This window comes from Sorex araneus, chromosome 3 (assembly GCF_027595985.1).
Source record: "Sorex araneus isolate mSorAra2 chromosome 3, mSorAra2.pri, whole genome shotgun sequence".
NCBI lineage: Eukaryota > Metazoa > Chordata > Mammalia > Eulipotyphla > Soricidae > Sorex > Sorex araneus.
Genome location: NC_073304.1, coordinates 86,750,482 through 86,770,447, shown reverse-complemented (window position 1 = coordinate 86,770,447; position 19,966 = coordinate 86,750,482). Strand labels below are relative to the sequence as shown.

Here is a 19,966-nt window from a genome sequence, read left to right as displayed (position 1 = left end):
CCCGCTTCCACGCCGCGGCGGAGGCCGGCGGGAGGAGGCGCCGGGCCGGGTTCCCACCTCCTCCACCCGAAACTCACAGCCCGTCTCCTTCTTGATCTCCTCGAGTTCTTCGTCCCGCAGTAACGTGGAGGCCCGAGACCCCATCCCAGAGCCGGGAGCTCCCGCGGAAGGAGCAGCGGCAGGAGCGACGGCAGCGGGAGGGAGAGAGGGAGGGAGGGAAGGGAAGGCCAGGGGTCAAGAAGGGAGAGGGCACAGTTTCTCCTGCGGACCGGGCAGGGAACCCGGGGGCGGCGCGCGGGGGAGGGCGGCCCCGACCGCCAGCCAATCAGGGCAGAGGCTGTGCCTGACGCAGAGCGCGACGTCGACGCTCCCGGCTCCAGCCCCCGAATGAATCAGCCCGGCGCCGGCCGCCCGGGGCGGTGCGGAACAGACAGATCCCGCCCCCCGGAACCAAGATGCTGCCGGCCTTAAAGGGGCAACGCCAGCGACGCACAGGCCCGGGGACCGCATTAAGAGGGCCACATCGCCGACCCCATTCTCTCGCGGGAAAACTAATTACCTCGACGGGTAGCGTCGTCGCCAGCCCTCTTCTTACAAAACTTTTAACAGGGGGACCCGACAGGCGACACGGATTTCGGGAAGAAACTATAAAGATAGGTAGACCGACGGAGTTGGAAGGGTGGGTGTTGTCCCCCGGGAACTGCATGTTGGGAGTTAAGCGACACCCTCTCCGGTTTCCCCCGGCCGCGCATCCCCTCCCGGCCGCGCGGGGCGCTCGGGAACAGCAGGCTGCGGAGCCGCGCGCTGATTGGCTCCTGGACTAATAGCCTTCAGCCGAGCCCCGCGAGTTGGGTACCCGGCTGTGCCGCCCTCCAGTTTGTTTTGGGGGATTGGCGGTTGATAACCGCCCCCGCGGGTTTGGCGCTCCCCGAGAGCTCTTTTTAACGACTGTTTCTCTCGCGCTTTTTTTTTTTTAAATTCAAGAAGGAAGCTCGAGGAACTCACCTTTTGACTGAATTAGGACTGGATCCCCCAAACTTCTTTCGGGTAACAAAACGTACAAAACTTAACGGCCAAGGACAGTGAATTCCTAGAGGATGACCCGTCATTTATTGAACATTTCTTCTCTTGTAAAAAAAAATTAGACGTTTGCATTTTTTTAATGGCGTATGTTTTAATGAAGATGTTTAATGCCGTCAGTTAAATTGAGACACGCTCCCAGGTGAACCAGACTTCCTAGGGCTTCAACTGCCTTCCCCACCCGTCGAGTGTTGCTCTATACAGAGCTAATTTGAGATGGGAAGAACCAAATTCTGACCACTGTTAGCAAGAGATTACTAAGCAAGATGCTCAACTCAACCAAGGCTACTAGTTTTGATACTTGGGGAGTGGGGTGTGGAGGATGGGGGCGACACCCAGCAGTGTTGGAGGCTACTCTCAAGCTTAATGCAGGGGTGAGGGGACTGAACCTGGGGCTCCCATATGCCTTTGCCTACACTACACCACTCTGAGCTATCTCCCCAGCATCTAGGCTACTAGTTTGTTTGTTTTAGTTTATTGTTTTGGAGCCACATGTTTTTAGCTGTGCTCAGGGCTCCTTGCTCTCCGCTCGGGATCACTCCTGGGAAAGCGAGGTGTGTGTTGGGGGGGGGGGTGTATATGTGGTACCAGAATCAAATCCCATTCAGCCACGTACTCCAGATATACTATCTGTTCAGCCCCAGGCTACTAGTTTGAAGCTGTAACTGAGGTTTTCACAGTTTGATATGAGGTTGAGGTTCTAGTCTTGCTAGGTTTTCCTGATTGTACTGCTCTTGTCTAACCTAATAAATCTGACCTAGTGATACAATCTATGCAGAGAGTGACATTGGGGATGTGCCTGCCTAGAAGCCTCAGGAGCTATTTTTTCCATCTTGCAGGTTGATAGAAGTATTGATATATATGTCCTTCCTCTGAACCTTGAAGCCAATTTCTAAATCCTGACCGTATCTTTTCCTTCCTAATCTTGAATCCTGCCTGCTGTTTGCAGCTGTCCAAATGTTTTCTAAACTTTTATTATGTGTATCTGTATCTGTTGTGTGGGCTGAGAGAGGGATTGAACCCCCTCACATAGGAGAAGCATGTGCTCTATCAGGGAGCTATATCCTGCCTCCCACCACCTCCACTTGTGTATCTTAAAGATATAGAAATCAGTTCTTGCTTCTATCAAGGGCTGGTTTTTCCAGTTTTGCCCTCTATTGTTTTCTGTAAAAAACTTTTGCATGTTTGGCTGTTGGATTAATTTAAACAAAGAATTATTTTCTTGTTCTGTTGACTTGCTTTACAATCTCTCAATGCATAACATTTGTTCTTGCACCGGACCCCACACAGCTTCTGGGAGTCACCGAATTTAGGTCAGGCTTTATTACCTCTACCATGTGATTTTGAGCCTTAAGGCTTAAATCCTAAGGCTTCAGTTTCTTTCTTTTTTTTTAGTGACTCAAGATAGTTTTTATTCAATGAAAATTACTTAGAAAGACATGAGGAGAGAGAAAGAGAGGAAAATACTTTTTTTTTTTTTTGGCTTTTTGGGTCACACCCGGCAATGCACAGGGGTTACTCCTGGCTCTGCATTCAGGAATTATTCCTGGCGGTGCTCAGGGGACCATATGGGATGCTGGGAATTGAACCCGGGTCGGCTGCGTGCAAGGCAAACACCCTACTCGCTGTGCTATCGCTCCAGCCCTGGAAAATACATTTTCAAGAGAGAACACGGGGGTGAGTAGCGGAGAGATGGTACAGTAGGGAAGGTGCTTGGCTTATATGCAATTCCATTTCTGAGTTCCATCCAGAGCACCCCATATGGTCCCCCAAGCCTTGCAGGAGTGAACCTTGGGTCCACTGCCAGGCGTAAGTACTAAGCATTTCTGGGTGGCCCCAAAACCAAGAGAGAGAGACAGAGAGAAAGGAAAAGAGAGAAAATGATTACAGGCTTCTCAAGGGTGGTGAAAAGCTATCAAGAGACATAGAAACAAGCAAATGAGATCATGTTCAAGAGAGAACACAGGCTTGGGGCTGGAGCAATAGCACACAGGTAGGGCGTTTGATTTGCACTCGGCCAACCCAGGTTCGATTCCCAGCATCCCATATGGTCCCCTGAGCACCTAATTCCTGAGTGCAGAGCCAGAGTAACCCCTGTGCACTGCTGGGTGTGACCCAAAAAGCAAAAAAATTAAAAATAAACAAAAAACCCCAAAAAAACACAGACCTGAGAAAGCAAGCCTAAGACAGTTTCTTCAACTGTAAATTAGATGTTTACTGTAAGCATCATCATATTTATGAAAGCATTTGATTGGTTTTAAAACATAAAAACAAGTTATTTTGTTTGGTAGAAGTATTTAACTCCTCACCCCTTTCATACTTGAAGGCCTTTCTATTTCGTCAGTGTTTTATCATTAAATTGCAAAATATAAATACTTTAGTGTGACGAAGGGAAGTCATTTTTTTTGGGAGGGGATACCCCATGATACTCAGGACTTACTCCTGGTTTTGCACTCAGGCATCACTCCTGGTGGGTTTGGGGGGACCATATGGAGAGCCAGAGATCAAACTAAGGTTTTTTGCTACATGTAGGGCAAATGACCCACCCCCTGGACTATCTCTGCAGCATCTGCTTTTGGTTTTTGAGTCACACTCTCCAGTGCTGGGACTATTCCTATTTCTGCTCTGTGTTCAGGGGTTGCTCCCCTGCAGTGCTCCAGGGACCTTGTGGTGCTAGGGATCAAGGAGCAGATTCCTGAATGCAAATCATGTGCTCCACACCTTTGAGCCATCCCCCCCAGCCCTAGCAAGCTGCTTTTGATTTTAAGCCACTATGCAGGAACATTTATTTGGAGTCCTAAATACAAAGACATTTGGGTGGGGAAGAAAAATAAATACAAGGATGTCCAAAGAAGACAATTGTTCTAGGAGATGCCTTTAGAAAGAGAATTCATCTTTGAAATTACAGTTCTAAGCAGAAGCAGGCAGGGACTTGGCTTAAAGGATTGGAGGAACCCTGTTCTATCCCAACACGACATAATCCCAAGCATTGCTAGGTGTGGCCCCAAAGCAACAGTATTACACAGAAGTGTATGAGGATTTGCTCAGAGTTGCAATTATTTTTAATGTTATCTTGTTCTATATGTTTCTGGGCTGTGTTCTTTATAATGAATACGACTTGTTACTACAAAAGTAGTTATGTTTTACAAAGTGCACACAGCAGTTCAGGCTAGAGAGAGAGTACAGTGGGTAGGGTCCTTACCTGGCACACAGCTGACCCGAGTTTGATCCCTGGCATCCATTATGATCCCTAGTCCTATGTGATCCCTGAGCCAGGAGCGATCCCTGAGCAGAGCCAGAAGTCATCCTGAACACTGCCAGATGTGACCCAAAAAACAAAAACATAAAAGATAAAGAATGCAGAAGGTGGCAGTTGCTATAGCAGGCTGAACACCTGGGCTTGAGGAGACTATAGCATGCTGGTTTCTCCCTCTGGTCAAGGGAGGGCAGAGTATCTATTGAAGAGATCTGGCATCTGAGTTGGTAATTTGTAAATTGTGATCCTTCTGAATCATGCACGTATTGGTAGCTGACAAGGTCCAACTCCAGAAATGTTACTAATTTATAAGGTACTTAGATCAACAAGAGTGAGACCTCAGATCTCTGGGTAAATATTTATTGCAGCTTGTTAACAAGTATATTGGAAATATTGATGTTTGCATTTTCTTTTAGGGTTTTTAAATTTTTTATTTATTTATTTATTTTTTGCTTTTTGGGTCACGCCTGGCGATGCACAGGGGTTACTCCTGGCTTTGCACTCAGGAATTACCCCTGGCGGTGCTAGGGGACCATATGGGATACTGGGATTCAAACCCGGGTTGGCCGTGTGCAAGGCAAATGCCCTACCCGCTGTGCTATTGCTCCAGCCCCCAAATTTTTATTTTTTAAATGTAGGAGTACTGCTATTTATTCAGCCACTGATTAAACTGAAATGACATAAACTCCACGTTACTTTTTTTTTAATTTTTAATTTTCTATCTGTGAGATAGACCTTGACAAAACTGTTCATTATTAGGTTTCAAGCATACAATCATCCGACAACCATCCTTCCACCAGTGTACATGTCCCACCACCAATGTTCCTTATTTCCCTCTCACCATCCCCCAACATGTCTCCCCACTCCCATGCTTGGGAGTTGGGTAGGCTCTTTTATTCTTTCTCTCTCTCTCTCTCTCTCTCTTTTGTGCATTATAGTTTGCAATACAGGTATTTAGAGGTTATTATTTTTGCTCAGGGCATTCAGTATTTTTATTGGGAAGATTAGAGTAGTTTTTTAACTGGGTAGCAGCTTTGGGGTGTAGATGTGACTGTTGCGGCTTCGGAAGTATAGGGAGGTGTGGGGAGGTGGCCCATCCCACGCCCCAGAAAGCCTGGAGATTTCAGTCACAAAACCTGTATACCCGAATTTCCAGCAGATTATAACTCGGTGAGATCTGTCCTGAGATGGTGGAGTCTGGGCAGCGGCGTGGTGGCGATTTTGAATTGTGGTAGCAAGTGACTGCCAGGGTCTCTGCTTGGGTGGGCACCAGGATGACCTGCCCCTCTCTGATTTACCCTGGTTTGTTCAGTCTTATGTGTGTCCAAGATAAACTGAGGCTTTTGATCTCTTTTGAGATTTACTTATGAGTCTGAAGCAAAGCTGATGTATAGATGAGCCAGAGGTGGTTTGTGGGAGTGGCTCCCGTAAACCTAACTTTTGGCCATTTAATTTCTCAAAAAACTTGGTCCTGAGTTGTTGGGCTCCAATCAGAGGCACAGTGGGGATCAGGAAACCTGAAGGCACCATCAGGTTGCTGATGCACTCACCCATAGGTATAAGTTGACCTGCTGGCGGCACCACATCCCCCTTTTAGGTTTTTTTAATTGGTGTTAAAAAAATATACTGAGCAGAAGGATCTAAAGATCAGGATAAGAATAATGAAATTAAAACTAACCACATCAAAGGTGCATGACTTTCACTGTGACAACACCCAAATGAACTTTCATGTATGCAGAGAACTCCAGGCCAAGAAAATTTGGAGAAATTCTATATAACCTTCTCCCAAATGCCATGCTCTGCTTTTTCCACTCTGGAGAAGCCTATTTTCTCTCTTGAACAAATATTCTTCTCTTTGTCTTCTCTTACATTTCTCTGAGCAAATTTATTTCAATAAAAACTATTTTTGCTACACCCCCCCCCCCCACAAAACATATACAGAGATATTGTTTTCTGCCATTGAAAGGCCTCTAAAAGAGCCAAGTTGATGAGTCAAAGGGCTGGAGCCTGTACTTTGCATGCAGGAGCTTGTGTTTGAGCCAGTGTCCCCTCAGCACTGCTGGGAGCAACTCCCAAGCATCCAGCCAGGAATGACTCACAAGTAAACTGGCCCCCACACACAGCCAATGAATGTTCTGCTTATTCTGTTTCCCTAAGGAAAGTTCAGAGACAGGAAATCCCAGCCTACTAACTTGCCTGAAGTGTTGGTTTTCTGTTTACTGCATTATAAAATTAGAGTTGAGGTTTGGAGACATACTTCAGGGTCAAAAACTCTTACTTTGCATGTGGCAAACACCAGGTCAGCCTCTGTCACTGTGCGTAGTCCGTAGACCACCACCAGGAGTGACCCCTGAGCATAGCTGGGTATGACCCCCCACTCCCCAAATCCCCCCCAAAAAATTAGTTTGTACTGGTATTTTTATTATTATCATCTTAAAAAGATGACCAAAATGGAATTGCTCTCATATTTTCATTTTTCTTGTCTCTTCCAGGTTATGGAGAAGGGGAAGATAAATCAAAAGATATTTCTAAAAACATAGATCTCTTTTGATTTCATGTGTTTGGATACCTGAAGATTATTGAAGACTGCTTTTTGGAATCAAACAGAATGGATCCCAGTAGTGACTACCATTTCCTCAACCAGATTTTATGGAGAAGAGTGAAGCTTACATTGGTTTGTGGCGTCTTTGAAGGGGTGCTCCAGCACGTGGACCCTAACAAGATCATTGTCCTGAAAAAAGGTCTCTATTTCTCATACTCTACTACCTTTTAAGGGATTAATGACTGACTAGGCCATGGCTCTGGGCTTCATTAGCACCTGAGAGGAAGACATTTATCCTACTTTAGGAAATGGTGGGAGGTAGGTTAGCATGTTACTTTCCCTGACAGAGAACCATGAATGTATATCAGGTTAGCCTCTACTTCTATACTTTGTTTTGTTTTTGTTTGGACGTCATACCTTGCACTGTTTGAGGACACTTCCCAGCTCAGTGCTCAGGATCCACTCCTGCTGGTGCTTGGGGATGGATCCCAGGGTCCTGCATACAGAGCATGCACTTCCAGCCCAGCAAGTTACCTTCCCAGCCCTACTTCTTTACTGTTATTGATATGAGAGCAGAAATTTTTATACAGAGGTTTTTTTGCCTGGTGTTAGGTTTTTTTCTTTTTTTCTTTTTTTTTTTTTTTTTGACTTTTAGTGTCACACCTGGTGATGCTCAGGGGTTACTCCTGGCTTTGCACTCAGGAGTTGCTCCTTGTGGTGCTTGGGGCAACCATAGGGGATGCCAGGGATGGAGCCGGAGTCAGCCATGTGCAAAACAAAATACCCTACCTGCTGTACTGTCGGTCCAGCCCCTTAAGTAGAATTTTTAATTGGTCAGTTTTCACGTCTCTTAAAATGTGGGATGCCAGGGATGGAACCTGAGTTGGCTGCATGCAAGGCAAGTGCCTTACTCACTGTGCTATCTCTCTGGCTCCATAATTGGTCAGTTTTTAAAAACTGCTTTTTATATACATCTTGAAATTAAAACTAACCACTCTATTGGATAGAATTACTTTTTGCTTCAACAAATATTCACACAAACAATTAAGGGTTTTTTTTCCTCATGTAAAAAGAAACCCAGGGGTATAGAGGGCGAGAACACATGTGTTGCATGCAGGAGACCTGGGTTCAGTCCTTCACAGCACATGGTCCGCTGAGCATAACCAGGACTAAATCTAGAGCTCAGAGCCAGGAGTAGCACCTGATCATTATCAGATGTGGCTCAGAAAATGAAAAGATGTCCAGACAGAGGTCAGCTACTGAATCTCCAAAGATGCCAGGAAAAACAAGCTTTATTCTCTGGCTGTACCATCTGAAATCCTGGGAACATGGTAATCATTTATTGATGGCCTTGTGTCCTAGGCAAGGTACTCGGTAATAGTAGGGAGACATAAAACAGTGTGTTCCATCTCTCATTGGAGCATGCACAGGATGCTCTGGAAATAGAAAGCTTCAGCTATTGAAGAGCTGGGAGTGTGAGGGTTAGGAGAATGGGGAGACTTCCCACAGGTGGAGCTGAGGATAAGCTGCATCTGGATGAGTCTAAATTAATTGTATGAGAAAAGAGGAGGAGGTTGCTTTAAACCACTGGTTCTCAAACCTTTATCTGTACATCAGAAACACTTTAAAGGGTTGTAAAAGCTGCTTGCTGGTCCCTGCTCCCAGGAGTTCAGATTCTTAAATTCTGGGGTGAGCCCTGAGGATTTGCATTGCTGTCTGGTTTCCATGTAATACGCATGCTAGACAGAACCACCTTGAGAGAATGATGGTTTTATGAAAAAGTAGCAACTACTCCTGAGTACTGCTCTGTGTGGGCGCAACCTTTCTTCCACGGAGATGGAAAAATAGCCCCATATACAAAATGCAGAGACAACAAAACTTGGTATATTCCAAAAACCAAAGTACATTTCCCTATAAGAATGTGCTGAGAGATTAGACTGCAGAAATAAGCATGGGACAGATCAGAAGTACCTTGCATGATGTTTGGGTATTTCTGGAAGCAGTGAGGAATCATTGGAAAGATTTTTAAATAGGCATACTCAAGTAAGGTGCCAGAAAATGTTAATACTCTGTTAAGATCCTTGCTCAGTTATTGAAACCAGTTTGCTTCCATTGACTTCATCAAGTTAGAAGTTGGTGTTCTCCAGTAAAGGAAGGTGCACTGGGACTGTAGTGATAGTACAGTGGTTAGGCATTTGCCTTGCACATGGCCAGCCCAGGTTTGATCCCCAGCATCCCATACAACTCCCTGAGCACTGCCAGGAGTAATTCCCGAGTGCTGAACCAGGAGTAACTCCTGACCACCACTGGGTATGACCCCAAAACAACAAAACAAAAATAAATAGAAGAAAGTGGGCTTCCCTGGGATCCGGGAACATCCCGGAAGTTGACAGGGATCTAGCATTCTTCATCCATCTGTTCCACCATCATTACATGTGGCTTAAAAAACTCCACCGTCATATGATGGCTGAAGGAGATATAGACAGGAGGAAGAGGGGGAAATGGCAGGGATGGGTGGAATGCGTGCGTGTGAACGCTCTTTCTAACTAAATCAGGTTATCTAAAGTGGTGCCCTGGGGTCCATTGGAGCCCCTGCTCCTGGCAGGGGAGTGAGCACATGGCTAGTCTGACTTGAGGGCACTAACTAGACAACAATTCGTAAATGCCACATACTTGTTTGACAATGCGTTCACTCTAGACAGGATATTTTAATCTGATTTTCTTTAGTCTTTAATAGCACATTTTATGACATTTATGGCATCTGTGCAGTTTTAAAATACAACAAATTGGGACTGGAGCGATAGCACAACAAGTAGGGCATTTGCCTTACATGCAGCTGACCTGGGTTCAATTCCCAGCATCCCATATGGTCCCCTGAGCACCACCAGGAGTAATTCCTGAGCACAGAGCCAGGAGTAACCCCTGTGCATTGCCAGGTGTAACCTAAAAAGCAAAAAAACAAAATACAACAAATTTTCTTGCTATTTAAAACTTCGATTTAATAGGTAAACATTTAAAATTAAAGACTTAAAAATAGTCATTATAGGGGGCTGGAGCAATAGCACAGTGGGTAGGGCGTTTGCCTTGCACACAGCCGACCCGGGTTCGATTCCCAGCATCCCATATGGTCCCCTGAGCACCGCCAGGGGTGATTCCTGAGTGCAGAGCCAGGAGTAACCCCTGTGCATCACCAGGTGTGACCCAAAAAGCAAAAAAAAAAAAAAATAGTCATTATAGGGGCTGGAGAGATTGCACAGTGGGTAGGGCGTTCGCCTTGCACGCGGCCAACCCGGGTTCAATTCCCAGCATCCCATATGGTCCCCTGAGCACCGCCAAAGGTAATTCTTGAGTGCAGAACCAGGAGTAACCCCTGAGCATTGCCGGGTGTGACCCAAAAAAAAGCAAAAAAAAAAATCAGTCATTATATTTTTTATTATAAATTAATATAAACTATAATTATAAAATAGAATTTTATAATTTCACTTTAAAATTACTTTCTTAGGAATAGTGCGTGAAGTGAAATTACTGGGTAAAAGTTATGATGTGACTATTGTAAATTTTTTTTTTGTTTTTTGGGTCACACCCGGCAATGCACGGGGGTTACTCCTTGTTCTGCTCTCAGGAATTACTCCTGGTGGTGCTCAGGGGACCAGAGGGGATGCTGGGAATTGAACCTGGGTTGGCCATGTGCAAGGCAAATGCCCTACCCGCTGTGCTATCGCTCCAGCCCCTGTAAATGTTTTTGATGTACATTACCAAATAGTTTATTTTTGCTTTTTATTTTTTTGTTGTTGTTGTTTTTTAATCATATCCAGCAGTGCTCAGGACTTACTCCTTGCTCTGTGCTCAGGCAGTGCTTGAGGAACCTTAATATGGAGCTGGAGATCAAATCCATGTCTGCCTCATTCAAAATAAGTGCCCTTAGGGCTGGAGCGATAGCACAGCGAGTAGGGCGTTTGCCTTGCATGTGGCCGACCGGGGTTCAATTCCCAGCATCCCATATGGTCCCCTGAGCACTGCCAGGAGTAATTCCTGAGTTCAGAGCCAGGAGTAGCCCCTGAGCATCGCCGGGTGTGACTCAAAAAGAAAAAAAAAAAAAAAAACCAAAAAACAAAGTGCCATAGTGGCTGTACTATCCTCTGGCCTGTCCAAATAGTTTTTTAAAAGTCTTGTGCCTTTTTATTTGTTTTTGTTTTTGTGTCAAACCCAGCTGTACTCAGGACTTATTCCTGGCTCTGAACTCAGGAATCACTCCTGGCAATAAACTCTCTGGCTGTGCCTTTTCATTTTACCAATAATTAAAATAGAGTAAGCAATGGTATTGGATTAAAAGCAATGTTAATGTATATCTTATTTTTTTTTCTAGGCAGAAAGTGATTCTACTTAAGCATGTTTAAAAATTGTTACAAAAAAAGGTTGACATTTTTTACACTTGTCCACAAATTCTTTCTTTTTCTTTTTGGGTCATATCCAGTAATGCACAGGGGTTACTCCTGGCTCTGCATTCAGGAATTAACTCCTGGCAGTGCTTGGGTTACCGTATGGGATGCTGGGAATCAAACCCAGATCATCTGCGTGCAAGGCAAACGCCCTACCCACTGTGCTATCACTCCAGCCCCTTGTCTACAAATTTTATGTGCTTTTTGGACAAAGCAGAAAGTGACTTCATGGTGTGTCCTAGTGTGAAGGAAGGCTTGAAGGAGGGAGAAACTAGTGGCAGGGAAAATATACAAGGAACTTCAAAGGAATAATCATGGAGACAAAGGAAAGATGATGGCAGTTGGAACTCAGAGTCACGAGTTAGGAGACATAAAGGCAGAATGTAGAAATGCTTTGGAGATGGAATAAACATGCTCATAATTATAGAGCTATGGGAAATTATGCCGACATTTATAACTTAGAAGAGCGGGTGTAGAATACTATTACTAATGAGTAGAAATGGGAAGAAGAGCTTACTTATTGGTTCATCTTAGTGGAAGATAATTTCAATTAGGAGGTCTTATGATTGGTCAACTATTAGTTGAAAATGCAGGTTTGGAGTCAGGAAAAAATGACGATTATCAGGACAACTAGGAAACAGAGTGATTAATCAAAGAACAGGAAAAAGAACAAAATTAAATTCCTCAGGGACTTTCAGCGTGTGGGAGCAAGCAGAGGTGAAGAGGCAGTCAAGGAGAAAGGAGGGATAAATCAGGGAGGCAATGATTGTAGTGGTTACAAGAATGAGTATTCAAATTACTGAAGTCTCAGTTGGAATACTATTAATTTATTTGTGTTTTTTGGGCCACACCAGTGAGGCTCAGAGGCTCTGCACTTAGGAATTACTCCTGGCAATGCTCGGGAACCATATGTGGTCTTAGGGATCAAATCTGGGTTGGCTGCGTGTAAGGCAGGTGCCCTACCCATTATACAATCTCTCTGCTCCCTCACTCCTGACTGTCATTAGCAGTGTGACCTTGGGCAAGTTATTTAATCTCTATTGAACCTTTTGGAGACAATGAGATGTCTGTCACATGATGTTACTAGAGAAATAGATGTAGGCAAAAAATTAGCATGGTGACTGTCTTGATGGGTGTTCATACTGGCTCAAAGTAATTAATAAGAAAAGAAGCATGAAGAATGCCTTGAAAGCCAAAGGAGACAGAGAACTGTATTCACAAAGGATGCACATAGGTCTAGTAAGATTAGAATGCAAAGTGCTTTTATTGGACAAATAGGCAGTTATTGATCATTAAGCTCAGTAAAAATATATTTGGTGAAATAGTGAGGACTGTTTTGGGTCACGGAGAGATTTGAAATCAACAGTTGCTTGAGCACTTCCAGCTAGAAAAAAATGGTGCCGTACTGTAGACATGACATATAACTTTCCCTAATTATTTTACCAACCTACAAAATATCTTCATATTTGGGCCTTGAGTTGGATTGTTGTCCCCTATAATTGACATTTTTAAGTATGTAACATGTCTTGAAGTTGTACATGCTCTAGGTGTAATTTAATTCTTTCATTTTTGGTTTTTGTTTTTCTAGAGTTAGGCACAGTTAAAGTCAGTTGAAATATAATAGATAGGTCTTAGCCCCAAGGCCTTATGACACTGCTGGGAGATACTTTTTTTTTTTATTTTGCTTTTTGGGTCACACGAGCAATGCACAGGGGTTACTCCTGGCTCTGCACTCAGGAATTACCCCTGGGGGTGCTCAGGGGACCATATGGGATGCTGGGAATCGAACCTGGGTTGGCCAGCCATGTGCAAGGCAAACACCCTACCCACTGTGCTATTGCTCCAGCCCCTACTGGGAGATAATTAAATTTGGTGTCTACTGCTCTCACCTTGCTCAGACCATTCTGGAGTGTGCTTAATCTTTGTACTACTTGTTTTATTGCTACTATTTTGTAACTTAGATGCTTCAGTCCCTGATGAAAACAATTTGTGAATTTTTATAAAACTCAGATTTTGGTCACTCTTGAGACACATCACATTCTCTTTTAGGGAATGCTACTTTTTATTAACCAAATGAATTGTTCTCTGTAACAGTGAAGAATGTGGAGACTGGTCGAAGCACCCCAGGAGTGAAGATGTTTTTTGGGCATGAGATTGTAAATGGTGAGTGCTGACATCCCTGAGTGCTGGTGGTGGGAATCTCAATAGTGTTCAACCTGCAGCTCTGCATTATTCCAATATTTGAAATAAAACTAGATGTGATCTTTCCTTTAGTACGGCATTTATTTTAAAATATGACATTTAGGGGCGTTTGCCTTGCAACCGGCCCACCCGGGTTCAATTCCCAGCATCCCATATGGTCCCCTGAGCACCGCCAGGAGTAATTCCTGAGTGCAGAGCCAGGAGTAACCCCTGTGCATCGCTGGGTGTGACCCAAAAACCAAAAACAAAAATTAAAATATGACATTTATTTGAGTTTATTTATTTATTTTAAGTTTCTATCTTAGAGGCCAAGAGATAGTACAGGGGTCAAGGTGCTTAACCTTGCACATGGCATGGCTTATGGTCCCCAAGCTCCTTCAGGAATGATCCCAGAACACCGCAGGGTATGATCCCAAATCCTTTATTTCATACAATAAAATGTGTATTTTAGAATCAATAATACATGGTCCTATACTGTTAGCATAAAATCAAATAGATTCAGAATCTCTATGAAATGTGGAACCAGATTTTCTTTGTGGTTTCCAGTCTTAACTTTTCAAATCACTAAACTGTTCATGCACCAGCTCATGCAATTGGAAGCAACGTAGCTGCAGCTGATTAAAGAGAAAACCCCAAACAGTACATAGTATGAGGGAAGTTTATTAAGATAGAAATCTAAGAAAATAAAAGGATTTACTTAGAATCTGATTAACTCCTGAACAAAAAGGATAAAGGGAACACATGGAGATTCCTCATCTAGCTGAATTACCAACAATGTTGCATGTAGGGGCTGGGGACAGAGTACAGTGGGTAAGGCACTTGCCTTGCACATGGCTAATTTGTGTACGCCATTTAGTCCCTGAGCAGTGCCAGGGATGATTTCTGAACATAGAGCCAGGAGTAAGTCTGAGCACTGCCAGGTATGCCGTGGCCCCCTTTTCCCAATGTTACATGCAAATCAATATTAGGTATCTTCTGTTCTCTGGATAATCTTTTGTTTGATTTTGGTGTGGGACCATGCTTGATAGTGCACAGTGGCTACTCCCAGCTCTGTGCTCAGGAGTTTCTCCTGGTGGTACTTGAGGGACCGTGCAGTTCCAGCCTCCAGTATGTACAGCATGCACTCAACCCATTAAACTGTTGATCTGGCCCTGAAGAGTCTTTTTTTTTTTCTTCAAAAATTCTACTTATAATGAACTAATGAAGGCCTCTGTGGACTAATATTTCATTTCCAATTACTGTTTGAGGTACATAGTCAAACTATGGGTAGATGTGGGAAAGAGAAAGAGGTGGATAATTGCTTTAAGATTTAAAACTATTGGATGCCATGTGATTATTTTATAGTGGAATTACTAGATGAAGAGGAACAAGTGAGAGAAAAGGCATCTTCTGTCAGGTATGATGGAATAAGTTTTTTCACTGTGATATTGCCTGGATGTCCACATTATTAGGGCAGAGAGCTTTCACCTTAACTCACTAGCTTCATAATTTCTAAAATGATGGGAAGGGATAGATGGATAGAGATAAAGAAATCTTCCTTCTTCAGATGGTACCCTTAAATCAGTGTCAGCAGCGGGTCAATGAGTCCTTTGTTAAATTGGAGAACCAGAGCCTTTGGCATTGATATGGCAAATTTTATGTACTGCACTAGCTGCGAAGAAAAAATTTACACAAGCCTTATTTTGTACACATAGTCTTAAGACAGAAAAAACTGGGATGAAGAATGTGAAAAATGAAGACCAAAATGTCTGTCAGACTGCTTCTCCTGTCCCAGAGGTATCCATCCCATCTCTACTGAATGACTTTAAGTATAGTCCATCTGGTGAGTACCAGGGGCCTGAATTTTCTTCCTGGAAAGATAATCAGGCCTGGGGTGGGGGAGGTGGGGGGAATTGTGCCTCCCTTGATTAGATTCCTGGCATCACCCCTGAGTACCTCTTGGAGTGAGCTTTGAGCAGAGAGCCAAGATTAGCCCTTGAGAACCACTGGATCCCTCCCCGTCCCCCCTCCCCCAGCCAAAAACCAGACTCCATGCCAAGGCTCTGAATTCTCTTACTTTTCTTTCTTGTAGCTCCAGACTCTTCAGAGTTGATATAATCCTGAGTTAAAGTCCTATAGCCAATTCCTAGGCCCTTGCTCCTAGGCTTTGGATTTAAAAATGTATAATGTATTTGTTTATTTAACATCCATGTATACATTATATACCTGACATTGGGAATATCAAAGTGTGGCATTCCTATACTCATTGAGCTTTTGCACAGGAAATGGATGTGGAAGAAGATACATGAGTATAGGGCTGGAGTAATAGTATAGTGGGTAAGGCATTTGCCTTACACATGACCAGCCAGGTTCAATCCCCAGCTTCCCATATGGTCCCCGAGCACCACCAGGAGTAATACTTGAGTGCAGAGCCAGGAGTAACTCCTGAGCATCTCCAGGCCAAAAGAAAATAGGTACATGAGTACAGTAGATAGTATTATAGCGATAAATGATAAGAGAAAAAGATTAGAAGAGTGAGAAGTGTGTGGAGAGGTGGTTAGGATATCCAGTACAAGCATTACTGAAATGGAGAGCTCTTGGTGAAGGCTGAATGGAAGAAAGGGATTGAGGCCTGTAAGATGTGTAGGAGAAATGTTTCTTTAGGTAAAGAACAAATGCAAAGGCCCTCACTATGACAGTGATAGTTGGAAATGATCACTCTGGACAAGATCTGAGTGCTGAAAGTAGGTAAAGGGATATACATGATATCTTTTCGGTATTGGTATTGCAAGCCATAGTGCCCAGAAGGGAGGGAGAATGAGCAAGAGAATGAGTTAGAGAGAGAGAAAGTGTCTGCCATGGAGGCAGAATTGGGGGAGAAGGGAGTAAGCAGGTGGGAAACTGGGGACATTGGTGGTGGGAAATAGATACTGGAGGAGTGGGTGTTGGAACACTGTATGACTGAAACCCAATCACAAACAACTTTGTAACTGTGTATCTCGCAGTGATTTAATTTTTTTTTTCTTTTTGGGTCACACCCGTCGAAGCACAGGGGTTACTTCTGTCTCATGCACTCAGGAATTACTCCTGGCAGTGCTCAGGGGACCATATGGGATGCAGGGAATCGAACCCAAGATGACCGCATGCAGGGCAAATGCCCTGCCTGCTGTGCTATCGCTCCAGCCCTGCACAGTGATTAAATTTAAAAAATATATACAAAAGCCCTGAGATAGCGATTTGCAGAATCTTAAGGTCCAGCAGGAAATCAGTATAGCTGGAGCAAGGAGAGAAGTGTTGTAGGAGCAAAAAACAGGGCGAGTGGATTAAGGAGGTATTTGTAGATAGTTGAGGAGACTTTGGTTTTTACTCTGAAGTGAGAAGAGAAGCCCTTGGAATGGTCTTTGGTTTTATCCTTTTCCTAATGGCTTAGGGTGTTAAGGATCCTTTCATGTGTTTAGTCCTACCTGAAAATATTTGGTGAAATGTTATCATATTCTTTTTCTTATCGAATTCTTTTTTGTTGTTGTTATTGTTTTGGGGCCACATCTGGTGATGCTCAGGGGTTACTCCTGGCTCTACACTCAGAAATTATTCCTGGTAGTTCTTGGGGGACCATATGGGATGCCAGGAATTAAACCTGGGTGAGCTACATACAAGGCAAGCAACCTACTCACAGTACTGTCGCTCCAGCTAACATCTGGCAGTACTCGGGGGTTACTCCTGGCTTTGTGCTCAGGAATTACTCCTGGCTTTTTTGGCAGACCATGTTGGCAATGTGCAAGGCAAGAGCCCCACCCACTGTAGTATCTCTCCAGCTCCATATATTTTCTCAAAGTCTGTGGTTTGTTCCCTCCTTTCCTCTCTCCTTCCCTTCTCTCCTTCCTCCCAAACCCATGGAAGACTTGTGTCCTCCCTCCTTTCTTCTCTCCTTTCCTTCTCTCCTTCCTCTCAAACCCATGCAAGACTTGTGTCCTGCTAAACCACCAAGCTATATCCTTGCCCTGTTTTGTGATTTTTCTCTCTTAAACAGCAGACATTTCTATTTATTTATTTATTTATTTATTTTTGCTTTTTGGGTCACACCTGGCGATGCACAGAGGTCACTCCTGGCTCTGCACTCAGGAATCACCCCTGGCGGTGCTCAGGGGACCATATGGGATGCTGGGAATCGAACCCAGGTTGGCCGCGTGCAAGGCAAACGCCCTACCCGCTGTGCTATCGCTCTAGCCCCCAGACATTTCTAATTTTGCTGAGAAAAATTTATCCATTTTTTTTTCTTTTATGGGTCGTGTTCTTAATGTGATGTCTAAGAAAAATTTTCTTTTCTAAAATTAAATTTTCTGTTTGCTTGTTTTTGAGCCATACCCAGCTGTGTTCAGGACTTATTCCTGGATCTTGACTCAGGGATAAGTCCTGGCGGGGATTGTGGGACCATATGGGGTGCTGGGGATCAAATCCTGGTCTGGTGAGTACATGCAAGGCAAGCATCCTACCTGCTGTACTGTCTCTTTAGCCTCTACAAGTCCTATTTTAAACTGTTTTGGTTTTGGTGGGGGAATAGTCCTACTAGTGCCAGGGGGTTCAAATTGGGCGGGGAATTGAACCCAGGACTCCCACATGCAAAGCCTGTATTCTGGTTCTTTGGGTATCTTCCCAGTCCAAATTGTCCTTTGTCTCATTAGAACATGCTTTCAAAAGTTCAAAAGTTTCCTCTCTTTCATGAACCAAGAAAGGGATACATTACTGGATTATCATAGGAAATGAATAAATCATCTAATAAAATGATCCCGGGGCTCTGTTGTTTACTCGCATTTGACACACAGGTGCTCATAGTTCTCCCTGTGAGGAGGTCTGATAAGAAGGTGATGAAATGACACCAGACACTTGCACTGTAGCAGAGCAGGAGTTTATGGGTGTGGCTAGAATATTGGGAGAGTGATTCTACTCACGTGGGAGAGGAACACAGCTAATGCCATCTTTCTCTGATAGAGGAAGAAGAGGTAACCTACACGGTCATCGATCAGTTCCAGCAGAAATTTGGTGCTGCAGTAAGTATGGCCTCCATACTTCTCAATATTCCTTCTCTATGGGCATCATAATCATGTCTCCTAGATCTGTTACAACTACAGGACCTGCATGTATTCCTGGGTAATAGCTACTTCAGTCCGTTCTTTTTGTTGTTGTTGTTTGGGCCATATCCAGCATCACTTAGAGGTTACTTCTGGTGCTGCACCCAGGAATCACTCAGGATGGTGCTTGGGGGACCATATGGGATGCTGGGGATTGGATCCAGGTCAGCTGCATGCCAGGGAAACACTCCACCCCCTGTAGTATTGCTCCAGTCCCCTGCTTGTTATTCTGAACTGTGGGTACTGAGAGACTCAGTGCTGTGAATGCCTTTTGGACACAGTAATGTGCCCTGTGTGGCGGACACTGTTCTGTGCATGAGGACCCCATCGTGAGGACAGGAAGTCTTTTACCGCAGCATCAGTGGTCACAAAAACTGTCTGGGTTTTCAATGCTCATTAGCATTTGGGATAGGAATGATTTATTTTTTATGTAGGAAATGATTTTGTGTAAACTGAACAGAGAATCAGAGGTACTTAGCTTGACTGAGCATTTTTATTTTTTGCATGAGTGAGGCCCTAGGTTCAATCACCTGCACTGCAGGAAAGAAAAAAATAGTGTTCAGTGTTATCTGAAGCCAACTCTAAAGTTTTGCATTAGTCACATTTTGTAAGTTTAAAACATGTGGACTGGAGAGGTATTTGCCTTGGTGTAGCCAAATCCAGTTTAATTCCTGGCACCATATATGGTTCCCTGAGCATCATATGAGGTCATTCCTGAGCATAGACCTAGGAGTAAACCCTGAGCATGGCCGAGTATGCCCCATTTCCCTCACACACACACACACACACACACTCACATATGATCACTTTGCTTTTTGCTAGCCACTTTACTTGTTCCATTCATGAGGTTATACTTACATTTATCCCCCAAAATTTTTCTTTCTTCCTCTTCTCACCAGATGCTCCACATCAAGAAGCAGAGTGTCCTGAGTGTGGCAGCTGAAGGAGCCAATGTGTGTCGGCATGGGAAACTCTGCTGGCTTCAGGTAAAGGGTGGTTTTGGTTTTGGTTCTTGGCCCACAACCTGGCAGTGCTCTTTCTTCTGTCTCTGTGCTCAGTGATCACTGCTGGAAGAGCTTGAGGGACCCCCATGGAGTGCTGCCATGCCTTTCCTGCCCTGACCACCATACTCTCTGTCCAACGGCTATAGGGTGGTTTTTTAAAAAACACTTTTGGTATTAAAAGCTTTGTAATTTCCCTGGCAGATTTTTTAAATTTTCTATCACCTCATCGCAGTGTTGATCTTAAAACTTGTATGGAATGGCTTTCCCTTTCTCAGAAGGTGTTTTTTTAATTTTCCAAAGGGAAAGAGCTGCCTCTTTATAGAGTCCTCTAAGAG

At 44.1% G+C, this 19,966-nt stretch overlaps 2 protein-coding genes across 3 annotated transcripts in view; one reads left to right on the top strand and one right to left on the bottom strand.

The window, feature by feature from the left end:
• CHP1 (calcineurin like EF-hand protein 1) overlaps window positions 1-314 on the bottom strand; it is a 44,686-nt gene extending 44,372 nt beyond the window's left edge. The window contains exon 1 of the mRNA XM_004609584.3: window positions 78-314. Coding sequence (XP_004609641.1) covers window positions 78-144 — 67 coding nt within the window. The 5' untranslated portion in view covers window positions 145-314. The remainder of the gene's footprint in view (window positions 1-77) is intronic.
• The window catches only part of EXD1 (exonuclease 3'-5' domain containing 1), a 33,973-nt gene that overhangs the window by 1,430 nt on the left and 12,577 nt on the right, over window positions 1-19,966 (top strand). The window contains exons 2-7 of one of the 2 annotated variants that reach the window (XM_004609583.3): window positions 6,829-7,077; window positions 13,412-13,480; window positions 14,864-14,915; window positions 15,214-15,341; window positions 18,488-18,546; window positions 19,527-19,613. In XM_004609583.3, the coding sequence (XP_004609640.2) occupies window positions 6,945-7,077; window positions 13,412-13,480; window positions 14,864-14,915; window positions 15,214-15,341; window positions 18,488-18,546; window positions 19,527-19,613 (528 nt within the window). In that variant the 5' untranslated portion in view covers window positions 6,829-6,944. Of the gene's footprint in view, window positions 1-6,828; window positions 7,078-13,411; window positions 13,481-14,863; window positions 14,916-15,213; window positions 15,342-18,487; window positions 18,547-19,526; window positions 19,614-19,966 lie in introns of those variants that run through there. The other variant, XM_055133709.1, reaches the window with a different exon arrangement.